Source organism: Hyposmocoma kahamanoa, unplaced genomic scaffold (genome assembly GCF_003589595.1).
Source record: "Hyposmocoma kahamanoa isolate Upper Pololo Valley unplaced genomic scaffold, ASM358959v1 100021, whole genome shotgun sequence".
NCBI classification, from domain to species: domain Eukaryota; kingdom Metazoa; phylum Arthropoda; class Insecta; order Lepidoptera; family Cosmopterigidae; genus Hyposmocoma; species Hyposmocoma kahamanoa.
Genome location: NW_020653200.1, coordinates 17,993,797 through 18,017,783, shown reverse-complemented (window position 1 = coordinate 18,017,783; position 23,987 = coordinate 17,993,797). Strand labels below are relative to the sequence as shown.

The following is a 23,987-nucleotide window of genomic DNA, read 5'->3' as shown; positions in this document are numbered from 1 at the left end:
TATATTATATTATATTATATTATATTATATTATATTATATTATATTAACATTATATTAACTAATTGTAACTTTTTTGTAGCTACTAATGTAGTAATGACACATGTGATCGTCAGGCTGGAGAGAAATGAGGAAGTGGTATATATAGGGTATACTTACAGCCACAAGGGGTTCTTCTATCAACCTGCCGAGGTACTTCTTCTGCTGTTCCTTGTTGCCAGCTATGATAACTGGCGCTTGCTAAAACATAACGAAGTCACTGTACCATATGACAATATATTTTTCCGTAATTTTGATACAAAGAAACAATAAAAATTAAAAGTAGTTAATAGGAAAATTCATAATATATGTATGTGTACATTCTCGGACGAAACCTTCACGACGAAAAAGGGTCAGTCAACTCTTGGAAGACGTATGATGTCCTTATCAGGTTAATGTGGTGAAATTTAACGCTCTTTACATAGATTCTTGCTCATCAGTGGACCATATATAAATTGAAGATGATAAATTTAATTCCTTATATTCAGAAAGCTAACAACTTATTTTTTTGTCTAAGTTGACATTCGTCCGGTAATGTAGAATTGGGCCGAATTTGCCCACAGAACATTTTTTTTTAAATTTGGTTAACGAAATGTAGCCTACAAACATGTTAAATACGCGAGATCAAACAACTTTTAGTACGAGGATCTCTTTCAAATTGCCGAATAAAATAACAGCTTCACAGTAAATGTTAATACTTAATGATATAGACGTTTAATTTTTCCAATTTCACGAGGTTCCCTTACTAAAAGTTCTTTGGTTTCATGTAATGAACATACCCTTACAAGGATTACAGGTTATAAATTAGGATCTTACATTTGTAGGCTACATACATCGTTAAAGGGGTTCAATCACAACTAAAATGACTTGATGAAATTGGAGTTCGAAATATTGAAACTTTAAAATACAAAGAAACTGGCCAAGCAATTTCCAATATCCTGATAAAAAGGACACATTTAAGATTTACTTTTTTGTCAAGGGGCTTCGAAATTATCTGGCGGTTTTAAAAAGTTTACTTCTGTATTAGAACAAAAAAAAGCAAATCCGCGTCATTAAAAAGTGCATTGTACCCCAATTTGCGCAAAATAAAATCTTCATACCACATTTCAAAATACTAATACATATCTACAGATTTCTCTTAAAAATGATATTTACAGTATAAATGTTATATTGAAATATTAGCAAAAAGTACGAATTTTGTATAGATGCAAAAAACAATGCAGCGTGACATTGATGAACTCAAGCATCGCAACCAAACCAATGAGAATACTTAAATTAGTACATACTGCAATGTATTAAAGCCAATGAGTTATGAGTTATGCTACAGATTGATGCAGTTAAGAAACTAATAAATGAAATAAACAATACATGTATACACTTTACTGGCATAATGAATCTTCATGGAGCGGTGTAACTAACTCTAATATTTTTTATATTTTCTAAGTAAAGCCAGAGATGCATTGATGTCACATCAATGATGTGAAAATTAGTAACTACTGTAATATGAATTAGCTATTTTTCTGCGTCTCTTTACACACATAACTACTTTAAAAAAATTAAAATCTCACTCTAAATATTCTTCTCTAAATTATCGGCGTTATGCCATGTTAATGTTAATAACGATAAAAAGGTTAGTATAATAGTTTTCATCCATCCTGAAAAAATATCGACAAACAATTACATTAAATATAAGTGAAATCAAATTAAATTGTCAGTATTCTTTTGTACAATGAGTAGCATTAACTCTGTGGGGTTTGTTAAAGTTATACAGGGTGTATTGAAAAGTGAATAAAACTCTTATACTACTCATGAACAACCAACTGGTAATTTTAATATTTGAATATAAAAATTTGTTGCCTTCCAATTATTTTTAAAATGTCACCATCTCGAAAAATGCTAATTGACTTGTTCAAAAAATATCAGTATTAAATGGCTATATAGTTAAGCAAACATTTAAAAATGGATTAGTTTGTGCAAACAGATGTAAATAGACCGCCAAATTCTAGAAAAGCTCGAGCACCAATTGTTGTCACTATTGTCAAATAGGAAAACGAAATATTTCTACATTAAATAATTGTGATTACTAGAACGTATTTACATAATGATATGAAATACCTATCAAAACTTATGCATAGACAAATCAATCATTAAAGTGTTTAATAAAATTAATAAAGTTTCTTATACCTAGCATTTTATCGCAGGTCGACGCCGGCGGGGCGTATGTATGAGCTCTGACTATTCTTTATAATAAAACAAACTTTTTTATTAACCCTTGCCCTAAGACATTTTACGTCTACAATTTAGGAACAGAGTACCCTTAGAGTAAGGAAAAAAAGTTAAAGAAAGGAGCAGCCCTAAGTACGGAATGAACGTCCATACCTAAACAAAAATTGAACAAACAAATGGCAGATTTCTTTAGCGTCGTACCATAATCTATCGAGAAGTCATTACCGATATGCAAACATTTATTAAAGTAGATCAATATTCCATTTGGGAATATTTTAGGTTACATGAGAATACCCGGAAATGTCACATGAAATTTTCAATTTATTGTTTTGCGTCTACAAATACGCAAATATTACGAAAAGTGAATTTGCAGAGAAAAAAATAAATTTTGGAATTTGAGAGTGTACAAGAAAGAGAAAACTTTGAAATATAAATTCTTTACATTTCCAACCTCAAGATTCATATTTCCATACAGAAAGTTTTAAGCAAATTCCAAATAGAGTAAGCTTTTTTGTATTTATGCATTGGTATAGAATTAATATCAGTGACTGATTTAAATGAATCTTTAATACTTCCATTTAATTTTGCAAATAAATGACAGTAGTAATATTATCACTAATAATATTATTATCAAACGTTTATTTGCTTAAAACATGGTATAACAGGAGATGTAACAAGTGACAGTGTTAGTATAAACATGTTTCGCATATATTAAATAGCATGCAAATGTCTGATTATACAATGACAATTGACTACTATTGGCCGAGCGCCTTTGATTTGTGCAGAAAAATCGACACTTCTCCGAGTGAGACAAGTAGTCACGAGAGACTGCGAGTTGTGACAGGACACGTAAAACGAACTCTATACATGTTAGCACTCGCTTTCACTCGGTTAGCTATACGAGTGACACCGAACGATGGCAAGGCAAGGCAAATAGGCTGTCTATTGTTGGTATTGTCCTTCACCCGGAAACGTTAGACTAACATGGTCATTGTAAAACTGGCTTTATAAAATAAGGTTTTTTTAGTAGTTAAGAGTTGTCAGTGGGAAAAAATCGGAAACGAGTGGATAATTTTGTTTTCAGAAACTGAGAATGCCTAGTAAATATGTCTTGTTTAATCTAAATTAAATATAAAATTATTTACCAATAAACTTAATGATGGAATTGCATTATCATGTAATCTTAGTTACATTCAAAGTTATGTTAAAAGTTGACTTTTCAGAATGAAGCGAATAAATGAAGATGGTCTTTGATTCAATGTTTATATATTCGGCATTACGGCATTATATATTCGGCATTATCGTTAACAACAATCATCAGAATATACAAATAAACAGGCAATCTGAAGAAACCAAAGTAAAATTTATTTGTATATTTTGATGATTGTTGTTAACTATTCTTTTTGAGATAGTGTTGTTCTTGGAAGCGTCCATATTATCGATATTCTGTTATTAAAACAATTCACTACGAGGTTTTTATTATTTTATTATTATTGTTTTTACTATTTCAAGTTTACTAACAAATCAAAAAAGAAAAAAGAATGGTTAGAAATCATACCGCCGTAAAATAGTGCCGAATATAAACATTGAATCAAAGACCATTTTCATTTATTCGCTTCATATTGAAGAGTCAAATTTTAACATAACTTTGAATATAACTAGATTACATGATAATGCAATTCCATCATTAGGTTTATTGGTAAATATTTTGCTTAACTGTTGTACTCGGCCAATAGTAGTCAATTGACATTGTATAATCAGACATTTGCATGCTATTTAATATATGCGAAACATGTTTATACTAACACTGTCTCTTGGTATATCTCCTGTTATACCATGTTTTAAGCAAATAAACGTATGATAATAATATTATTGTTGATAATATTACTACTGTCATTTATTTACAAAATTAAATGGAAGTATTAAAGATTCACTTAAATCAGTCACAAATATTAATTCTATACCAATGCACAAATACAAAAAAGCTTACACTATTTGGAATCTGTTTAAAACTTTCTGTATGAAAAATATGAATCTTGAGGTTGGAAATGTATAGGAGTCATATTTCAAAGTTTTCTCTTTTTTATATACTCTCAAATTACATTTTTTCTGTGCAAATTCAGTTTTGGTAATATTTGAGTATTTGTAAACGCAAAACAATAAATTCAAAATTTCATGTGACATTCCCGGATATTCCCATATAACCTAAAATATTCCCAAATGGAATATTGATCTACTTTAATGAAATGTTTGCATGTCGATAATGACTTATCGATAGATTATGGTACGACACTAAAGAAATCCGCCATTTGTTCGTCCAATTTTTATTTAGGTATGCACGGTCATTCCACCTCTCTTTTATTTTTTTTCCATCCTCTAAGATATAACATCTGATTTATATATGTCAACATAACATGTCCTTTATTTTCCATAGTCTAAGAGAGTACCACACTCATTACTAGAAAAGTCTACGTGACGTGCGTAACTGTCAATAATTGATCAAAATTGACAGAGCACATTGAGCAATTTCCCAATTTGCTCGGTCAAGTTGCTCAAATACATATAACTTGACGGTCACATTACATCTCTACTCGTGCATCACATCAAGCTCCCTAATTTGCGTCACTCACTCCAAGACTACTGGCCTCCAACGCGGTCTTGATACCAGTGCATCCGTAGCCTAATTCCTCAGCAACCAGGCACTCGTCAAAGATACCCATGTCCAAACCGCCTGCGGAGACGATAGGTGATATGAGAGAACCAGTGTTGGCGTTGGCGTTTTAGCAGCAGTAGAGCTCCTTGTGAAATAGTTCGTCCAGGGAAGTCTGCCACTTTACCTATTTTGGCCGCCAAGCAGTAATGTGCGTTCCGGTTTTATAGGGTAAGGGTGCTGGTGAAATTACAGGTACATAGACTTGTCAATTTATGTCTTAGAGTGATGGGCGCAGTGGCAGTGACCCTCAGATCTTTGCGATTAAAGCTCTGAGTGGCACTGCAACTGTTATGGATAGGCGTGTACCTTACCACCAGGCACACATCACTTGGTATTATAAAAAAAACTCTACTGTAGTCAAAAACGTATCTGAGCAACGATAGAAGATGTCATGTAAATTTTTTTTTTCGTCTTTTCATAGCAGTTACTCCAAACCGTAGTGATGCAAATGGATACAACACTAGCTCCATTCCTTCTTTACCACTGTTCTAGGGTTAACCCTTATTAAATCAGTGAAGAATAATCATAAAAACTTAAATCAAAATTTAGAAAAAAAAATGGTTTTACAAAACAGTATACACCAGAAAATCAATAAAGTTACCATCCGTGACCTAAAACTTGTCGAGACCTATATAATGAGGCCAAACACGATAGTTCTACTGTATCTATTTAGGACAAGTATGAAGTAGTAGTAGAGGTCCTTGTGAAAGAGTTCGTTCAGGGAATTTCGGCCCCTGACCTATCTCTACCGCCAAGCGAGTTGTCTTAATTTACTTAATTACTGCGTTCCGATTTTGGGAGATGAAGGTGCTGGTAAACTATATAAATGTATCAGGGTGACGGGCGCAATACTAATGCCCCTCAGATCTTTGCGATTTAAAGCTTTGAATGGCACTCAACTGTTATGGATAGGTGTGGCGCGTAACGCGACTTGTTTGTCCCGTCACTTGCTATCATAAAAAAGTATACTTATGTTCATTTTTCGTTTTTAATTCTTTTTGTGTAACTTTTCATATGTAAGTAAACATTCTTTTGAATCTTGGATATGATTTTTGCCTAAAAAGTTAAGGTGCTTTTAGGATAATTTACATTAACACGCCATGACTGTACTAAGTTATTATTGTCATTGTTTCTTTTCTCCTTTCGCATTGCTCATAGATAAGTTGTTGAATTGTCTGTGCTAACTTGTATAAATAATTTGGAGCACCACAGTGAGTCTTGGCTGAAACTCAGTGCTATGCGAACCAAGTCTGAGCATTGAGTCTGCACAGTGTATACTGAGATCAGAGTCCTGGCCACACAATTTGTGCCTAAATATATAATTGTATTACTATAACGAAAATTTTTATTTTTTTACTACTATTTTGTTTTTATCAGTATTTTCTAATTCTTTAAATGTCTTTATTTATGTGGTTTATACTATACAGCGGTTTTGTTACACACTACAAAATGATATAATTTTGTTGATGCAAAAACATAAATTTGGATCATAAACATTCATGTTTTCAGTACAAATATCAATTTATCTGGGGCTATCTAGTTTTATCTCTGATTATAAAGTTAAATGGATGTCGGTAAATTCTAAAGCTGCCAACACTAAAACTGAGATAAAAATTTGGTAAAACAATAGTCTGTTGGCAATTTCGGAGAACATATAATTTGTCTGTATACTTATGCTTAGCTGGCTGTATTTAACAAATTTACTGTTACAAACACCAACGCCAACAACGATGCAAGCAGGTAAAGTCCATTCGACAAGCCCAGGTAAATAAGGGGTAGAAAATTTGTATACTTTACTGACCTACGAATTTGTACCTTTCATAACTTTTTTTGCATAAACAATTATGAGTTGTTAAGATTTCAATTTACAAATTCTGTGAAATAGGTAAAAAAATATAACACAAATTCAATCTTTTCATCCTGAATAAAAGCAAACTTGCGTCAGCCTGTTTTTATTTGTGTCATCTTTACTAAAGTTTCTTAAGAAAGTTGATAGAGGACACAGGTCACCGGCCATCAAGTTTTAATGCAAAAAAGAAATAAACTTGGGGTAAACTTAGTTTACTCCTAGTTTATTGTTTCAAGTCCCAAGATTCAGTTTTACGTTTATAGAGTTAATCAGATATGTATTAGCTTTTTGATTAAGAAATAATATTAACTGTTTATATATTATGTGTACAGTTGGTTGTTATACGATATGGCATTAACACTCACTCCCAAATTCGTTCCTCCTATTGCTGTCGTAATACCAGTGCATCCGTACGCAAATTCTTCCCCAACGACGCATTCGTCGAAAACTCCCAAGTTCCCAACACCCCCTGCAATTTGTCACGTTTCAATAATATTAACGAGAAATATAGGCTGCTAATATTTAACACCTATTAATATGCTATATACATTTCACAAAAAAATGCAATAACCTGCCGGACGACGCCTTACCGTACCCTTGAAATGCCTGTTATCAAAATCTTGCTTTATACGTTTTTTTTTATGTTATTAGTTACCCTCGTAAATGGATTAAACCATTGCCAGCAAAAAAAAGGAGAAAATTAACTAATTAAATAATTGAAAGGAGACAGATAGTTTTAGCCTAATTCAAACATCCTTCTAGTTAAATGCTTATACAACTATAATATGTGTCGATGGTTTTTGGAAATTGTCATTCGCTCCTATGATTTCACGTCAAAGAGCATGTATTACTTTTTCATCATTAATTACTAATTACGCTATAGAAATACCCATTGACTTGAATTATTTATTCACTCCTAGATTTGACGGTAACAAAACGTTAAGAGTACCAGAACACCCATATACGAATTCTTTGAACAAATTCTCACCCACTCCCAATACCCCAAAACCTGGACCACGTTGCATTTAACAAAGTCTTAAGAATTAAAAATGGAACTTCAAGGTAGTTTTTCAAACATGAGCTGTCCATGAGTAGCTATGAAACGGCCGTTGATGATGATAATAATAATTGACAACAATCACAATAGTCTGCATTCCACCGCGATAAAACATCCCAATAATTATGTTGGCATGCGATCTCACTCCGACATCGGTGATGAACAACGCCGCCTGTATTCCTGTACACCCGTATCCTACTGCCTCGCTGACGAGTCCACATTCGAATACACCTAGCCCTAGACCTCCTGTGAAGCCAGTACAATCATAAACTTCCAAAATACCATCAATAATTTTCACATTACTGAATTGATATATACCTAAAAAATAAAATATCGACGACAGAAAAGTTTTAAACGTCAAACGACGTAAACATGAAAGGACGATAAAGTAGATAAGAAATGTTGGAAAAGTAAAGTTATATATTTAATAAAATTGGCTAGATTCTGTATTGATACGTCTTCTTTAGGGCTCTTGTTGACGCCAACGGGCATCGGTCCGTTTTCGGCAACGGGCATCGGTCCGTTTTCTACAACGGGCCGATGCCCGTCGCTCAGTGTTCTTTACATTTGATTGAAGGTTTGATCATGCGCCACAAGACGCGACACTCGCCAGCCCGTTACAGTGAACCACGCCAATATAAAGTGTGTTCACGACTCCGGACGGATAGATGTTTTCGAATTCAAACTATTTACAACTAAATTATGGATCTTGATATACACATCGATTTATTAGTTGCATTAGAGGAAAATAGACCTGTGCTACTGGATAAAACTACAGAAAGTTATAAAAATAAGCAGCTTAACTTTACGGCATGGAAAGAAAACTGCAGCATGATTTTAAAATAAATCTTCGACGCGTTATCTGATAAAGAAAATTATTTTTCTTTCTAGTCGACATTAGAAACGTAAGCGTCTCCGTATTTTAATGAATCATTAAGAGCTCTCATACCAAAAAAGTTTTGACGTTGGCTCCGCCCACATTTGTGAAACGAATATATGCCTGAAGTTCGCGTGACATGCGACAGGAGATGTTGAATTTTGCGCATTAAAAGTACCAAATTCGTTTTAGCGGAATAACTCAAAAGTAAAGGGATTTAAAAAAATCCGTAGTGACAGTTGTCGATCATGCATAAATATAATTAATTACCTAATTTTTGTCCTAATAACCTGTAGCATTTCGAGGATAAATCGAAAAAATGTGAAAATTAGAGGTCATTTCGTGATTTTCATCTATCGAGGAAACTTTATTGTTTTATGTTTCTGATTTATGTCTATGCTTGAATATATCGTGTAGTTACTCATACTATATTTTATTTTTAACTTTAAAGTGGATATACCCTTCTAAAATCAAATCGAAGATTAGGAATTTTCCTCTGCTCCCTCTTAATAAAAACACCCGTTTCACACCGTCCCGATACCCGGTAAAAAACGACATTCAACAAGAGCCCTTAGAGTCTTGTCTTTATGCTTATAATTTACAGACATTTTACTCCATGAAAACTCAGCCGATTAACTTATTAGTTAGTTAAGCATCATTTCATAATTTATTAGAAATTGAACTCACGCCTATATTAGAAGTCAACAAAGCCGCCTTAATACCCGCGCAACCGTAGGATATTTCTTCGGTTATAAGGCAAGAATCAAATGTACCTAATTGGATTCCTCCTGCAAAATGTCTTTCATTTCACATTGTTCCCTTAGACCGATATCATTGTCATCGAAAAATGAGGCCAGACCGTATAACGTAACTATAATCTTTACAGACATATGAAAGATTCGAAAATGTTTTAAAATGCTTCTGTACTCTCTTTTTTCGGGAGTCGTACACAAAATGTTGCTACATTTCTTTAAAAAGTAAAATAACTTCTTGCCAGCCGACAAGTATAATAAATACATTCTCGCCTTGTAAACAAGTCCCAACTATTACAAGATTGTTTTCTTCATTCTTACTACTCTTACTCAAATCATTGCACACAACACACTTTTGAATATTCCAATTTTAAACAAGTAGACTTCAGTGTGTGTTAATGTATCTTCCAACTCATTAACTTATTCATACTTATTCGTTATTAGCTGATATCTGATAGATAGATTATAACTGCCTCAGTGGCCGAACGATTACCATACTGGACTGCCACGCAGAGGTCTCGGGTTCCCGGGCCCAGATACCCGGGGCGGGAGAAATATTTGTACGGCCTACATTCTCTCGCGAGTTTGGGAGTAATTTGTGGTTGTCTATTTGTGTCCATGGCACCCGTGACACAGGGTTTCCCTAGTGCGGAGCTATTAGTGCGTGCGTTATAATAATAATTTATTAAAAATTCATAGGCATCATTATATAACTCCAAAAGAAAAAACGCTTCACGCGGCATACAGTGGTGTCAAAGTCCAAGTACAGAAAATTACAACAGACGAAGTAAACAGAAAATAATTAATAACGTATCGTACTGTCAGGAAGGATTTCTTATAAGGAAAATGTTGTGCAGGTTTTGTACTTTCTAACCAAGTGGTAGATTGTGTGGAAAATGCAATTAGGTAGAATACATTACCGCAATGTTGGGGAATGTGGGTATTCATCAATCCGAGCTTCCATGCTTTTTTGACGACGGGCCAAGGGTACTCTCCGCTCTTGTCGTATTGAGCCGCGACTGGAATGATCTCTTCTCTGGTGAACTTGCGAGCGAGATCTTGCAACGCTTTTTGCTCCTCAGACAACTCTGAAATTTTATGAGTCTTATTAGTTACACATGCTTTTTAAAAAGTTGTTAGTCTAGAATTAATAACAACGTTGAATTAATAATAAGTCAAAAGTGAAATTAAATATTGTAAAAATAATTTATTTTACAAATGAAAATAGCTTTCACTTAAGTATTCTAGGTATATAGCAATCAGTTATTACTTTCCTATGTACAAGGAAAGCTCGTATTTTCATATTAACTTGATTTGTTTAATGACTTACAATGCATTGCTTACACATTACCACCACTATCCTTTTTAGCGATGTGGCTGTTGATTTTTAAAAATTTGCTTTGGACTACAGTTCCCTGAAATATCTTGCTCAAACTTCTGCTCCAGCTCACATAGTCGATTCACATTATAAGCCCGTATAGTTGAAGAAATATTATTTACACCAATGAATGTTACCTTTCGAAACGACAACTTATCCTTTCAATGGCGTAATAAAACTATTAACACTTCTTTTACTTAAAACGTACAAGGACTTAATGATCTTGGTATCGTACGAGTCACGGGTGCGTTAAATGCTTTTTCTGAAATCTAAGTTCTGAAGTAGGGGACAGTGGGGTAAATACGGACGCGGGGTAATTTTAGACGCAATCGTTTCTAGAAGTCTAGTTCCCTCCGCGCCCCGCTATCGCGATCTTTCGATCACATTCACTATCGTTAGTGTGTGGAAAGTAGTCAAGGAGAGAGGCCGTGCACGCGTTTCAAAACAAGGATCATATACTTTTTTCATATGTTTTGTTGTAATTTTACTTTATTTTTAGTGCCGCGTATACGCTGGTATGTGAGAATTAAGCACGCGTTTCAAAACATGTATCATATACTTTTTTCATGTGTTGTGTTGTAATTTTACTTTATTTTTAGTGCCGCGTATACGCTGTTATGTGAGAATTAATGAAATGTTACGTTTGCCATTAATATTTATAAGATACATCCTCGAAACTTATATTTGTAAAAATTTTATATTTGTTGATTATTTAAAGATAAAACATTATGGTAATTTTGTAAAGTTTAATTATAATAAAAAAAATACGGATTAATACTAATAATATGATTTTTATTTCGATATTCGCTTAAGTGTCCGCAATTCTTTGTCTCTCCCCTACTTATTTACTCATCAGGTCATTATTTTAACTATTAAGTACCTACTTCGCAAAATACCGAACGATAACTCCTACCTTACTAATTCAACAAAAGGTCCACATAAAGATTACCAAGCTTAGAATTAAGTGCCAATGCGAAAAAGTGTTTACACTAGTTGTTTGCACTATACAGACGGCATGTGCGTTACCAAGACGACTCACTCTTTTGTCAATGTTTTCTAAAGATGAAGCGAAAAGACAAATCGGTGACTTTTTGTGAAATCTTTAAATTTACAGTGGTATCACTGTCAAAATAAAAATAGAAAATAAATTAAATAAACTTCTTATAAATATTACCGTACTACAAACCAATGAATGTCTGGCATAGATTATGTACACGTTACTGCCTAATCTTCGTATATAGAGTACCTACAATAGGCAAATGAAACTGGTTCTAATGCAGCGTTTCCCATTTGGCGGGTCGTGACCCGGTACCGGCCCATCAAAATAAAATACCGGGTCGCAACATTCCCACCTTGTTGAAGTGGAACCAGACCTCAGGATAAAGCTTTCGTTATTTTCCGCCAACTTGGATTCCTTTAGTAATAAATAAGCAGCAGATCCATACTTCGCACCAAATAGGCGATACCGTAATAATATAGTTGTTCCACATCCACGCGTGCAAAGTTCTTGAGCAGTCTGTGATAACACGTTGTCACAGAATGTCCAAGGATGTAGCCGGTACACCCTGGGGCCAACACTGACAACTCTCGGCTGCAGTCCGACTGGCTCTCCGGAGACAGGTCTGCGGACTGCTCATGCCTGGCCATTGGGAGGATGCGCGTCAAATCGGCCGCATCCTCAAGTGGCAAAACCCGTGGGCGGAGGTTCACCGCTGGGTTGTCCACAACCTGCTGCAGCAAAGTGAACACTCCTTCATGGGGATGTGCCTCCCGGAAGAACTCTTTCCTACTGTCCTGGGGCATGACCGGCGTCTATAACCTTCCAGTTGGGCACGGTCTACTTCAGGTTCAGATCCAAGAGGGGCTTGTACACACTGCACAACCACACAGATAAATGTCTCCCCGGAACCCTCCACCTCCTCTAGCATTCCCGGATAAGGTAAACCCTCCCTGACCCCTGTCCCTGCGGACGCCGCTGACAAACCGGTGGCAGCTAGCAGTGATGACGAGTGCGTGTCGGGGATGGGAAACATCCGACTGAGCGAGGACGTGGACGAGGAGCTGCTGTGTACTGATGGCTGTTTCCCCTTCGCTCAGTAAACTTCATATCATCCAGAGCAACCTTCACTACAGCCAAGCCGCAACGGTTTAGCTCCGGAAGTAGTTAAAGGCTAACAACACAGCCATGGCACTGATCCAGGAACCGTGGATTAGTGCCCGTGGCCAAATAATTGGACTCCGACATCTGAGAGGTAAGTTATTATCAACATTGCCTCGGATAAACCATATATTACTCTAATAACTTACATGTACAGACACTAACAGAATTCTGTTCCAGAGATGTGTGTGCCGTAAAGCTTCTAGTTGACGCGGCCACGGGGAAGTGGTGCTCGCCTCTGTCTATGTAGCGGTGACTGATGTGCCACCACCGCAGGAAATGGTACAGCTAATCAACTACTCCGAGCAGAACGCCCAGAATATCATCGTGGCTACTGATTCCAATGCCCACCATCCGTTGTGGGACATAGAACTCGCAAATGACAGAGGTAAGAACGTAACAGAATACTATTCACAACTAACCTTCAAATCCTTAATAAAGGTAGTGACAACTGTTATAAATAAAAGATGTAGAACTATTATAGACCTAACCCTAGCGTCAGAAGGAGCAGTGGATCTTATCCATAACTGGCAAGTGTCCGAAGAAACATATTTCGCGGACCACAGATGGATAAGATTCAGCTCAGAAACAGTTACCAAAGTACAACAGCCGAAAAACCGATCATAAACTTCACGTTGACAAACTAAACCAGAGCCTAAGGGGACCGGTAGTACCGGGAAGACTGCTGGATACAACACAGATGGAAAAACAGGTCAAAGAATTGACATCAAACATATTATGTTATAACTCCGCATGCTCACTGAGTGACTCGGTCCCGCGGCAATGCCAACACGGGTAGCGGCCTGACTTTGAGAGGCTACGTAAAAGGGTAAGGAGACGCTTCAACAGGGCAATGAACACATCCGCGGATGAGGACTGGGCAAACTACAAAACGGCCAAATCCAAACTAAAAAAGCGCATACGGTTCAAGAGCACCGCATCATGGCGAGGCTATTGCGGAAACATTCTTCTACAAGAATTGTTCATAAACAAACATTTAATTCCTACAAGCTATGTAACCCAACTATGGTGAGGTTTGTGAGGTGACCAATTGTATTTTTTCATGAAAGTATAATACAAATAAAGCACTTTGGGCCTTTATCATTACATTGGCAACATAAAAAAGGCACTTTGTACCTTTTATCTAAAACAGTGTATAATAAATATTGATAAAACTCTTTGGCACTCTGCAATCAGTTTATGCAAAAATTTGGATTTTCACTTTGGATTTTTTATTTAAAGACATGAAATTAGGATATCAAAACTCGTTAGTACTCCAGATTGTTTTATATTTTCTGTGAAATAACTCCTTCATTTAGTACACTATAATGTCTTCATCAAATTGTAACCGAAATGACCTTCAATTTAGTGTTTGATAATATTATACCAAAAAAATTACAGATTTCTTTGAGGATATGTACACTATATGTTAAGATAGTTTGTTTTTTTATGGAAAGTATTACAAATGATTAAGTATTGGTACCACTACCAGGGCCCAAAAGAACAATCGTTTAGACATTTCTGCACATTAAACACAAAATAGAAAATGAATTGCATATACTATATAACGAGTTCTTAGGTTTTCGCGATTGCTACACATAGGAAATGAAACCATTTTTCCGGATTTAAATCGCGTATACATAGGGCGCACTATAAGTTCCCGAACCTGGGGGTTTACTCTCCGTCCGACATTCGTCCGAAACAATTACTGCCAAATAAGCAATACTTGACCAAATGAAAAGACGCGTGAGGCGAATGAAGCTTCATACTTGATACTTGTCTTTTAATTTTGTCGAATATTACTTATTTGACAGTAATTGTTTCGGACGGATGTTGGACGGAGATCTAGAGTAGACCCCCTGGCTACTTACATAAACAATATTTAAAAAGTAATTACAACATTTGAAGATGGAACTCTTTGGCTGTAGAATACAGTACGTTTCATCTGACTGTTTTTTGTATTACATTGTGGCGTCGTTTTAGATATTAGTTGTCTACATCACCAAGGATTTAACTCGTGAACATTTTTATAGTATGATTTTCTTTGACTTTAAGTGTAATCTAACAGCTCAGCGGAGCTTTGCTCGGCTTCAAACTGTTTTTGGCGATGACGCACGACTGCTGGTTTGCAGAAAACATCGATGCTGTGCGCCGTATAATCAAAACAGACAGGCATCTGATATATCATGAGGCATAGGCATGAGTCTAATACAATCAATACTACACAAACATTTGGGTGTGAAAAAGCTGTGCTCTCGGTGGATCCCACAAAATTTGACTGAGGCTCAAAAAACGGATCGCGTCACTTGGTGCAATGCCATGCTTACCAGATTCAACAAAGGGGCCTCAAATTTGGTGTGGGACATAGTAACAGGTGACGAAATATGGATTTATAGTTACGATCCCAAAACAAAGCAGCAATCTAGCGTATGGGTCTTTCGAGATGAGCGGAAACCAACCAGGTGGCGCGCGTGAATTGCGTGCCTTAAGCGGATGATTGCTTCTTTTTAATAAAACTGGACACGTGGCTTTGTACCGTGAATAGTGATTGGTACACGACCATATGTTTACCGGAAGTGATTGACAAACTCCGTAAAAATAACCATAAACGCCGTGTTATCTTGTACCACGATAATGCCAGTTCTCACACGGCCAGACAGACAATGGAATTTTTGAAGGTGAACATCGTTGACCCTATGAGCCATCCTGCGTACAGTCCCGACCTGGCACCTTGTCATTTTTATTTATTTCCAAAAATTAAGAACCAGTTGTGCGATCAACGATTTTCATCACCTGACAAGGCTGTCGAAGGGTATGAAAAATATGTTTCAGAGATTGTCACGGAGGAGTGGGTGGCATAAATGTTTTCAAAATTGGTTCATTCGTATGAAAAAGTGCATTAACGCTAACGGAGAATATTTTGAGTAACAATAATTTCATTTCTGACCATTTATAGTATTTTTTTCGTATTCATTCCGGAAATTTATAGTGCGCCACAGGTATTTGATTTTCAAACAAACCAAAGTTTCGGGCCCTTTACAGGCCTCATGGTCACGGTTGACTGAGGTGGTACAGTCATCAACCAGTTATGTCTAATATTAATGCAAAACACCCTATTTTTTCACTATAGTTACAAAAGTTATTAATTAAATAGCTTCGTAGCCACAGCGAAATTCACAGCTGAAACTTGATGTAAGTGAGCTATACCCTGCTGCGTAAAACCTCCAAAACTGTATGGGTTACCAATAATACATAAGGCTGACACCCCACTCCATCCGATAGTTAGCCAGATTGACACACCAACCTACAAACTAGCACAACACTTGTACACATGTGAAGGATTCATACCATTTTATCAGTGGAATCAAAGATTTATGGTTAACTGATGATCACACCATGGTCAGTTTTGATCATAGATATGAAAAAAAGGGAGATATGTAATGACGCTATGTAAGATCGGGTGCCGATGTTGCCACTTTTTAGCTTGTGTGCAATTCAAACTTTACGCTCTATTATCTACTACCATAACTTAAAGATTTTGATTGGGTAGGGCTTAAAACGTGAGAACGACGTAAAACAATTTTAAAATTTAACAAAATTAAACTTACAGTCATTTGAATAAGAGTTATATTACAATATTTCAGTATTTTTTTCATCCTGGTTCAGCCATACACAATAGGTGGCGTTTTAGTAAAAATACTGCTAGTATATAATAGCTAACTATTACACTATAGATGGCGCTGAAACTCATTTTTCAATACACTAAGAACTCATGGAGCGGTTTTCACCCGCGTTGCCGCGGGACCGCGGCACCTGTACAGTGTAACAGTTAAGTATGTAAAATTAGTAGCACATTTCACGGCGCGTTTTACGCCTGTAGTGGTGATGGTTGCTCGCGGTTGCCGCGGCGGGGTACTAGTAGAACCGCGCAGGACGCGATGACCTGGGCGCTTGGCGGCCGTTGTCGCCCGCACACTTTGGCGGTCGGTTCAGGCGCAATGTGATGCAGGCGCACGCAGGGTGAGTTTTCTATTAACCGCGTGACTTGTAATTAACTCCCACTAACTTCGCGGTCCGTTCCGCTATCGCAATGGTTTCGTGCCCGCAACCGCGGCAGCTACGTGCCCGCACAAACTTGCAGGGTCGTGAGTATTGAAATAAAACCGCTGTCTAACAGCACCGGCGGGCGCGGATAGAAACCGCTCCGTGAATTGTTAACCTTATTAACCTTAAACTGACGCTACTCAACGAGGGATATGGTCCCACCTAATCGATAGTTGGAAACCATGTGGCTGTTTTTAATATTAGAAATCCATTTTTCATACTATATCTACACTGGTACTGGTGTATTATTAAATTAATATAAATTATTATTATTTGGGCCATTATTTTATTATGGGTACAATTATCGGTCCCCTGCAAAAAAATATACTTTTTAAATTAAATAAATTAAAATCAAGAATAAATCTACCGTCGGTAGCAATCTAATTAGACACCCGTCACAGAAAATATTATAAATTTAAGTAAAATACTATATTTATTTAAAAAATTACGGTAACTCTGTTGTTGTTTTTGGTAGGTAACGCAATTGTTTTCATATAAAAATTGGCTGTCCTTCGAACCGAGTCATTTGAAACAAGCGCAACGTCTGAAAAAAAATACAATGACAACCATGTTTTTGAATATTTTAACTAATATCTCATTGTTTGAACTTCACTTCACGGTAATAAGAATGATTTTATAACAACATATTATGGGTCAATTAAATATTCCTGGCCGAGTCCCCAAGGCCAAGCAAAAATACACCTACACAAGGTTACCATAGGAAAGTCAACCATAAATCAACCTTTTTACACTTCCTTACACCTAAGATCGTTTGAATGGCTGTGTATTTGTATCGGAGTGTAGGTGGGGGAGCGGGGCGGGTAAAATAACCAAGTCAGTCGCACGAGAGTCCTGGAGAGAAGCGCGTGTGTTTATTGTGAGGCCACTGAGTTACCGGCGACGTACGGTGAGTTTTCTAGATATTGATTATTTTGTTTCATGCAATGTATGTAAAAATTAGTTACAATTTTGAGGGCATTTTGATATCCTATGTATGTGTATCTATTTAATTACTACCTTCAAATAGGTTATTGTTTTACAACTGCGTTACCGCTACACTGCGTTACTGGCAATAGTAACGCAGTTGTAGCTATAGTAACTCAGTGGCTTTTCTTATGGTTTTCAGTTATATGTTACTCAATTCATGGTACCAATGTAACATTTGAGCATATTATATTGTTACAGCATAACATTTCGGACTCAATGGCGTTAACAGCGGCTGAAAAACAACGGCGTTATAGGCAAAAATTAAAAGAAAATCCAGTTAAGAATGCTGAAGCCAAAAGAAAACATCGGGAACGTTACCACGCGAAAAAAAAACTCGTAAAGGATATGACAAAAACGGAACATAGATCTGCTAAGCGCAAATGGAAGATTGCAAACAAAAAACGTCGAGAGCGTCAAAAAGCATTACAAGCCATTATGATCGAAACCCCAGTTTCCACACCACGTTCAGGAACTCCCGTTTCTTCGCGGTCTAGAGGAAGAAGACAAGTAAGACGAGACCGGTCTGCATTATATAGACAAAATTCAAAATTGCAGGAAGAAATAGAAAAACTAAAAAAGATGTGCAATAAGTACAAAAAAAGATACCAAAGATACAAAAACACCGTAAATGCAAACCAGTCGGAATCTGGCGACAAAAAATATGCAGTTTTATCCAATGCCATCAAAGATCGTTACAGGAGGATGAATAATGTAAAAGAGAAAAGAGCTATCAAAAAAATATTCCAAGGAGAGTCTATACAAAATTCTAGAATGAAAGTCGCCATTGTGCAAGAAACTATAGGCATTAACAAAATTAAACAAAGTCAGATTGCACCTAAACAGGCCATCCTAGCAAAGAAGATAAAGATTTTTTATGATCGTGATGATGTATCCAGAGCTACTGCTGGGAAACGAGAAACAGTGACGTGCAAAAAGAAAAAAGTACAGAAAAGATACCTCCTGGATACAATGAAAAATCTTTTCAATTCATTCAAAAGAGAAAATCCTAACGAGAGATGTTCATACTCTTACTTTACCAAGCAAAGACCCTTTTATATAAAGCCACCAACTGTTGATGGCAGAGATACCTGTCTATGTAAGACACATGTTAATTCACAATACTTGTTGAATGCTCTTCACAGACACAAAATTATATCCGAATCTAACATCACCCAAGCTATTGAGAACACCGTGTGTGCTACAGATAACAGAGCTTGCATGACTGGCAATTGCGACACCTGTAAAATTAAAGAAATACAGTACGAAATACCGGATCAATCCCAATTACTTAAATGGCAACAATGGGTTACAAAAACAGAAATTGTTGACAAATCAGGCAAGAAAGTAAAAATTACAAAAAATATAAAGGAAATTACCGAAGGTACCGTCGCAGAACTGGCAGATAAATTTAAAGAGGCTCTAGTTACATTAAGAAAACATATTTATAATATTAAAATACAGTACAGGAGTTACCGGGAAGCAATAGATGATCTGAAAAGTGATGAAGCTGTGCTGCATGTTGATTTTAGCGAAAATTACAGCTGTAAACATTTTGAGGAAATCCAGTCTCATCATTTTGGAGGATCGCGCAAGCAAGTAACTTTGCATACTGGAGTTATGTATATGAAACAAGACGGTGAATATAAGCTGCAGGTCAGTTCATTCTGCACCGTATCAGGTAATAATTCTCACAATCCTGCGTCCATTTGGGCCCACCTTCACCCAGTTATTAGTTACCTGAAAGACAACCATTCTCACGTAAAAACCATTCATATCTTCTCCGACGGACCCGCAACTCAGTACCGGCAGAAGTTGAACTTTCATTTCATCTGCACAAAAACATTCGAAGATTATGGCTTTGAACGCATGACATGGAACTTTTTCGAAGCAGGCCATGGAAAGGGCGCTGCTGATGGTGTTGGTGGATATCTCAAACGTGCAGCTGACAGAAAAGTGGCCTCTCACTGTGATATTCCTGACGCAGAGACTTTTTTCAACACTCTGAAAGACTCCAGCAAAATCCAACTATACTTTGTGACTGATGCCGATATTGAAAAGGTTGAGCAGACTGTTCCCAAAGATATTATCCCGCTTCGTGGTACTATGCAGGTACATCAAGTTTTTTCGGATACTCCAGGTGAATTGCAGTACCGTGACCTTAGTTGCTTCTGTCAGAGAGGTTTCTGCGCTTGCTTGTCACCAAAAAGATATCGGCCAATTCCTATTTCTACCAGCATAATCAGGCTATCTCCAGAAGGGAATGATTTCGGTAACACATTCGAACAACCTCCTAAAAGAAATTATTTTGAGGAAAACATCAATAAGTCTCCAGAAAGCCATTGTGCAGAAGCTATGAATGAGGAGGAAGTCTTAAAGAATATAACCAACATTGTGAATCACTCCAAGAAGGCTTACTTTGAAATGGTTTATTCTTCTTCAAGCACGGATAATGACGAGCCTCTTTCGAAACTTAAACCCGTGAAAGAACAAGAAGCCTCTGTTTCCAATCGACATGAAAAAGACCTGATTGAAAAGGAAAATGTACACCCATCCAAAGCATTCATGGGGGTTTACGTCTTAGTAAAAGTGATCTCTAACAAAGATAAATCTTATTGTTACCTGGGCGTCGCTCAAAGCGGTGTTGATGAAGAGGGAGAGGTAAAGATAATGTTTTTCAAATCTGTCGATGATTCTGGGAAACTATTCAAAGCCATGGAGAAAGATATTTCTTACGAGCCTTATGAAAATATCTTGGAGATAGTTCCGAAACCAAAAATAATTAAAAAGGGTAGACGTGAGTTCTTCAAATTCAGTGTGCCATTGAACATTTTTGAAAAATGAGACTGACCTTGTGTTGAGATATATTTTTGTTGATTTAAGTTGTTTTTAGTTGTTTATAAGTTGATTATTTTCAAAGATTTTAATGTTTATTATTTAACGAAGAGTTCTGTTTATTTTTGTTTGATTGTTTTCTTACATTATGATTAGTTTTAATTGAAGAAAGTTTAAAGACTGTGATTGAGAAACCACTGCGTTACCAATTAACCACTGCGTTATCTTTTTGTCCCTCGTTTCCAGATAGTATTCACTAACATATCAGCTATTCTATATTAAAAATAAACTTAAACTAAAAATAATATCTATGACTCACCTTATTTGGAGCTATTTTTAAGACATTAAGCAAAAAAATATTATTATTTAGTCCTTTTTTCGAAAAGTATTGCATTTAAGTTTATTGATTGGTAACGCAGTAAGAAACTTTATTATAAAATAAATAACTAGACTGAGACTATTTTGTGATTTAACTTGTAAGATTAACGTATAATGTCCTTACTTTTTACGTGATATATGTTTACGAACCAAAATACATGTTCCTAACAATAAAAGATAATTTTGTATGAAAGTAACGCAGTAGTATTTTTTTCTCATCATTCCTCGATAAAACGTCAATAACTTTAAGAAATAGCCAGAAATTATCGCTGCAAATGTATTTAATGAATAATATAAATGTTAATAAACATAAATAAAAATGTAACGGTACATAAATAATAAGTTTATAAAAATTAAAAAAATCTGTAAACGTATTCCAAATTGGTCCTAAAATAAAATAATGGCCCATTTTCTTAATGGCGGCCACTAGGCTTGGACCAGTGTCAGTTTTATAAGAATAATATAAAAAATATGGCGATAGTCGCCAGTGTCAATTTTCCATTATACACTACCACGGGTTGGTGAAGCTGTTAAGAGTAAACTCGAACCATCAACGAATTTAATAAATTAAATTATGTTGTTTTTTTATGAAGGATTTATGTAATTTTCTCTAATTGTTTCTAATTTATTTTACATGCATGTAATGTAAAATAAAACCAATTTAAATTTAATTTATTTTTAAAATGCATTTGCTGCATGGAAATTGAAACAAAGTCAGAAATAGTAATAAGAAAACCAATCTTTCGATTTTCCTGCAGCTTTAATCCAACCTTCTTTTATTTTAAACTCATTGGAAAAACTTAAAAATTAAAGATACTCTACGTTTAATTTACGAGTATAATGGAATTTAAATATCTTAAATATCTAAAACACATAAATTTTTTTTCAAGACACATCCAAATTGACATGAAATTGAAACGGTTGCCCGAAATATGAGTTTAGTTAAAGTTACTCGAAATATAATGTTATGTAATAATAAAAATAATAAAATAAAATAAATCAATTTAACGTGAATGCTTTTCGCTTCGATATTTTAGTGACTTTAATAACAAAAATCATAGTAAGAAATTCAAACATTTCAGTAAAAATTTATTGTCGATAAACATCTGTCTTCGTAAATATACATCACTATATTTGAGTCTAGAAATTTCTATGGAGAGAAAAAGAAAACATTGAATAATAATAGAAATAGTAACTAAAAATGCAAGTAGCCAGTGGAATGTTATCTCACTGGTTTTAAAATTTTTATTTTCACTCCAATTTTTACAAAGTGTATCGCTACTTGGCATTTTCACGTTTTACGAGAGATCTTGTATGTACAATGATCGCCATGACACTGTGGCGATGTTTGTAGGCGTGTCACCTCGATATGGTGATTTTGACCATATCGAGGCGACACGAACCACGCCCCCGTACCATATCTCCCCTTTTTTTCTATATCTATGGTTTTGATGTTCAGTCGCTGTTCACCAATCTACCAGTAAAAGACTGCATTGAAATTGTACGTAGAAAGCTAAGAAAACATAATATGACCATTAAATATGCAGAATTATTAGAACACTGCCTGACATCAGGCTATCTATTGTGGAATAATGAATTCTACCTAAAAATCGACAGTATAGGGATAGGCTCTCCAGTGTCTCCTGTTGTTGCCGTTATTTCATGGAAGACTTCGAGGAGAAAAAGAGAGAAAAATCTCATTCATTTCTAATGATTTGACTTATTGGGCGTATTCCAGTCATACAATTAAAACCAAATTGTATAATTTATTTTTTTGAACTGCGGTGTCATTTTCGCTGGAATGACCAATTTGTACCCATGTCAAAGAATATATAGCTGATGTCAAACATCATCGCGTAATCAAGTCTGCAGTCTACGAGCATGTCATGGATAAACCAACACATTCAATGAAGTTTGACAAACCCCAAGTCCTTGCAAAAGAAGTCCATTATCTACCCAGGATACTGCGACAGGCCATTGAAATTAAAAAACATCCTAATTTCAAAAGGGAAGTTGGTTTCTCCATACCACCAGTATGGGATCCTGTATTTCCTCTGATGAAAAATCCCAAACAGACATAAGACTGCAGTACTAATCAATATGTTTTAATTTATTCTAATTTCCATTATTAATTAATAATCAATTTAACTTAATCAAAATTCATATTGTTACAATAACATAATTTGTAAGACAATGTAGTATAAATTGGAATATTTCTTTGTAAAATTAAAAACTAGGTATTTAATGAATAACTTTTGTAACTATAGTGAAAAAATAGGGTGGTTTGCATTAATATTAGATGTAACTGGTTGACGACTGTACCACTTCAGTCAACCGTGACCATGGGACAGTGGTTTGTTTGAAAAAACAAATATATGCAATTTCAATCTGGAAAAATAGTTTCATTTCCTATATAATTTACAATGTCCCTTATTTATGTTTTCTACAAATAAACTAGAATATAAAAACAAAATACAAACAATTGTCATTTTAAATGATTATTACTAATATCAGGTTTCTTAACACAGACTTCTTTTTATTTTCCCGATATTTCGGATCGGTTGCACGCTCCATGGTCACGGGTTGACTGGCAATATCGGGAAAATAAAAAGAAGCAATACCGTGGTAAGAAACCTGAT

At 35.6% G+C, this 23,987-nt stretch overlaps 1 protein-coding gene across 3 annotated transcripts in view; it reads right to left on the bottom strand.

Moving 5' to 3' along the window:
- LOC113229029 (probable medium-chain specific acyl-CoA dehydrogenase, mitochondrial) overlaps window positions 1–23,987 on the bottom strand; it is a 32,191-nt gene that overhangs the window by 7,395 nt on the left and 809 nt on the right. The window contains exons 3-5 of one of the 3 annotated variants that reach the window (XM_026462518.1): window positions 10,432–10,599; window positions 8,028–8,128; window positions 158–238 (exon numbers count right to left, since the gene is read on the bottom strand). In XM_026462518.1, coding sequence (XP_026318303.1) covers window positions 158–238; window positions 8,028–8,128; window positions 10,432–10,599 — 350 coding nt within the window. Of the gene's footprint in view, window positions 1–157; window positions 239–4,893; window positions 4,995–7,190; window positions 7,295–8,027; window positions 8,129–10,431; window positions 10,600–23,987 lie in introns of all 3 variants that reach the window. The other 2 variants (XM_026462501.1, XM_026462509.1) reach the window with 2 other exon arrangements.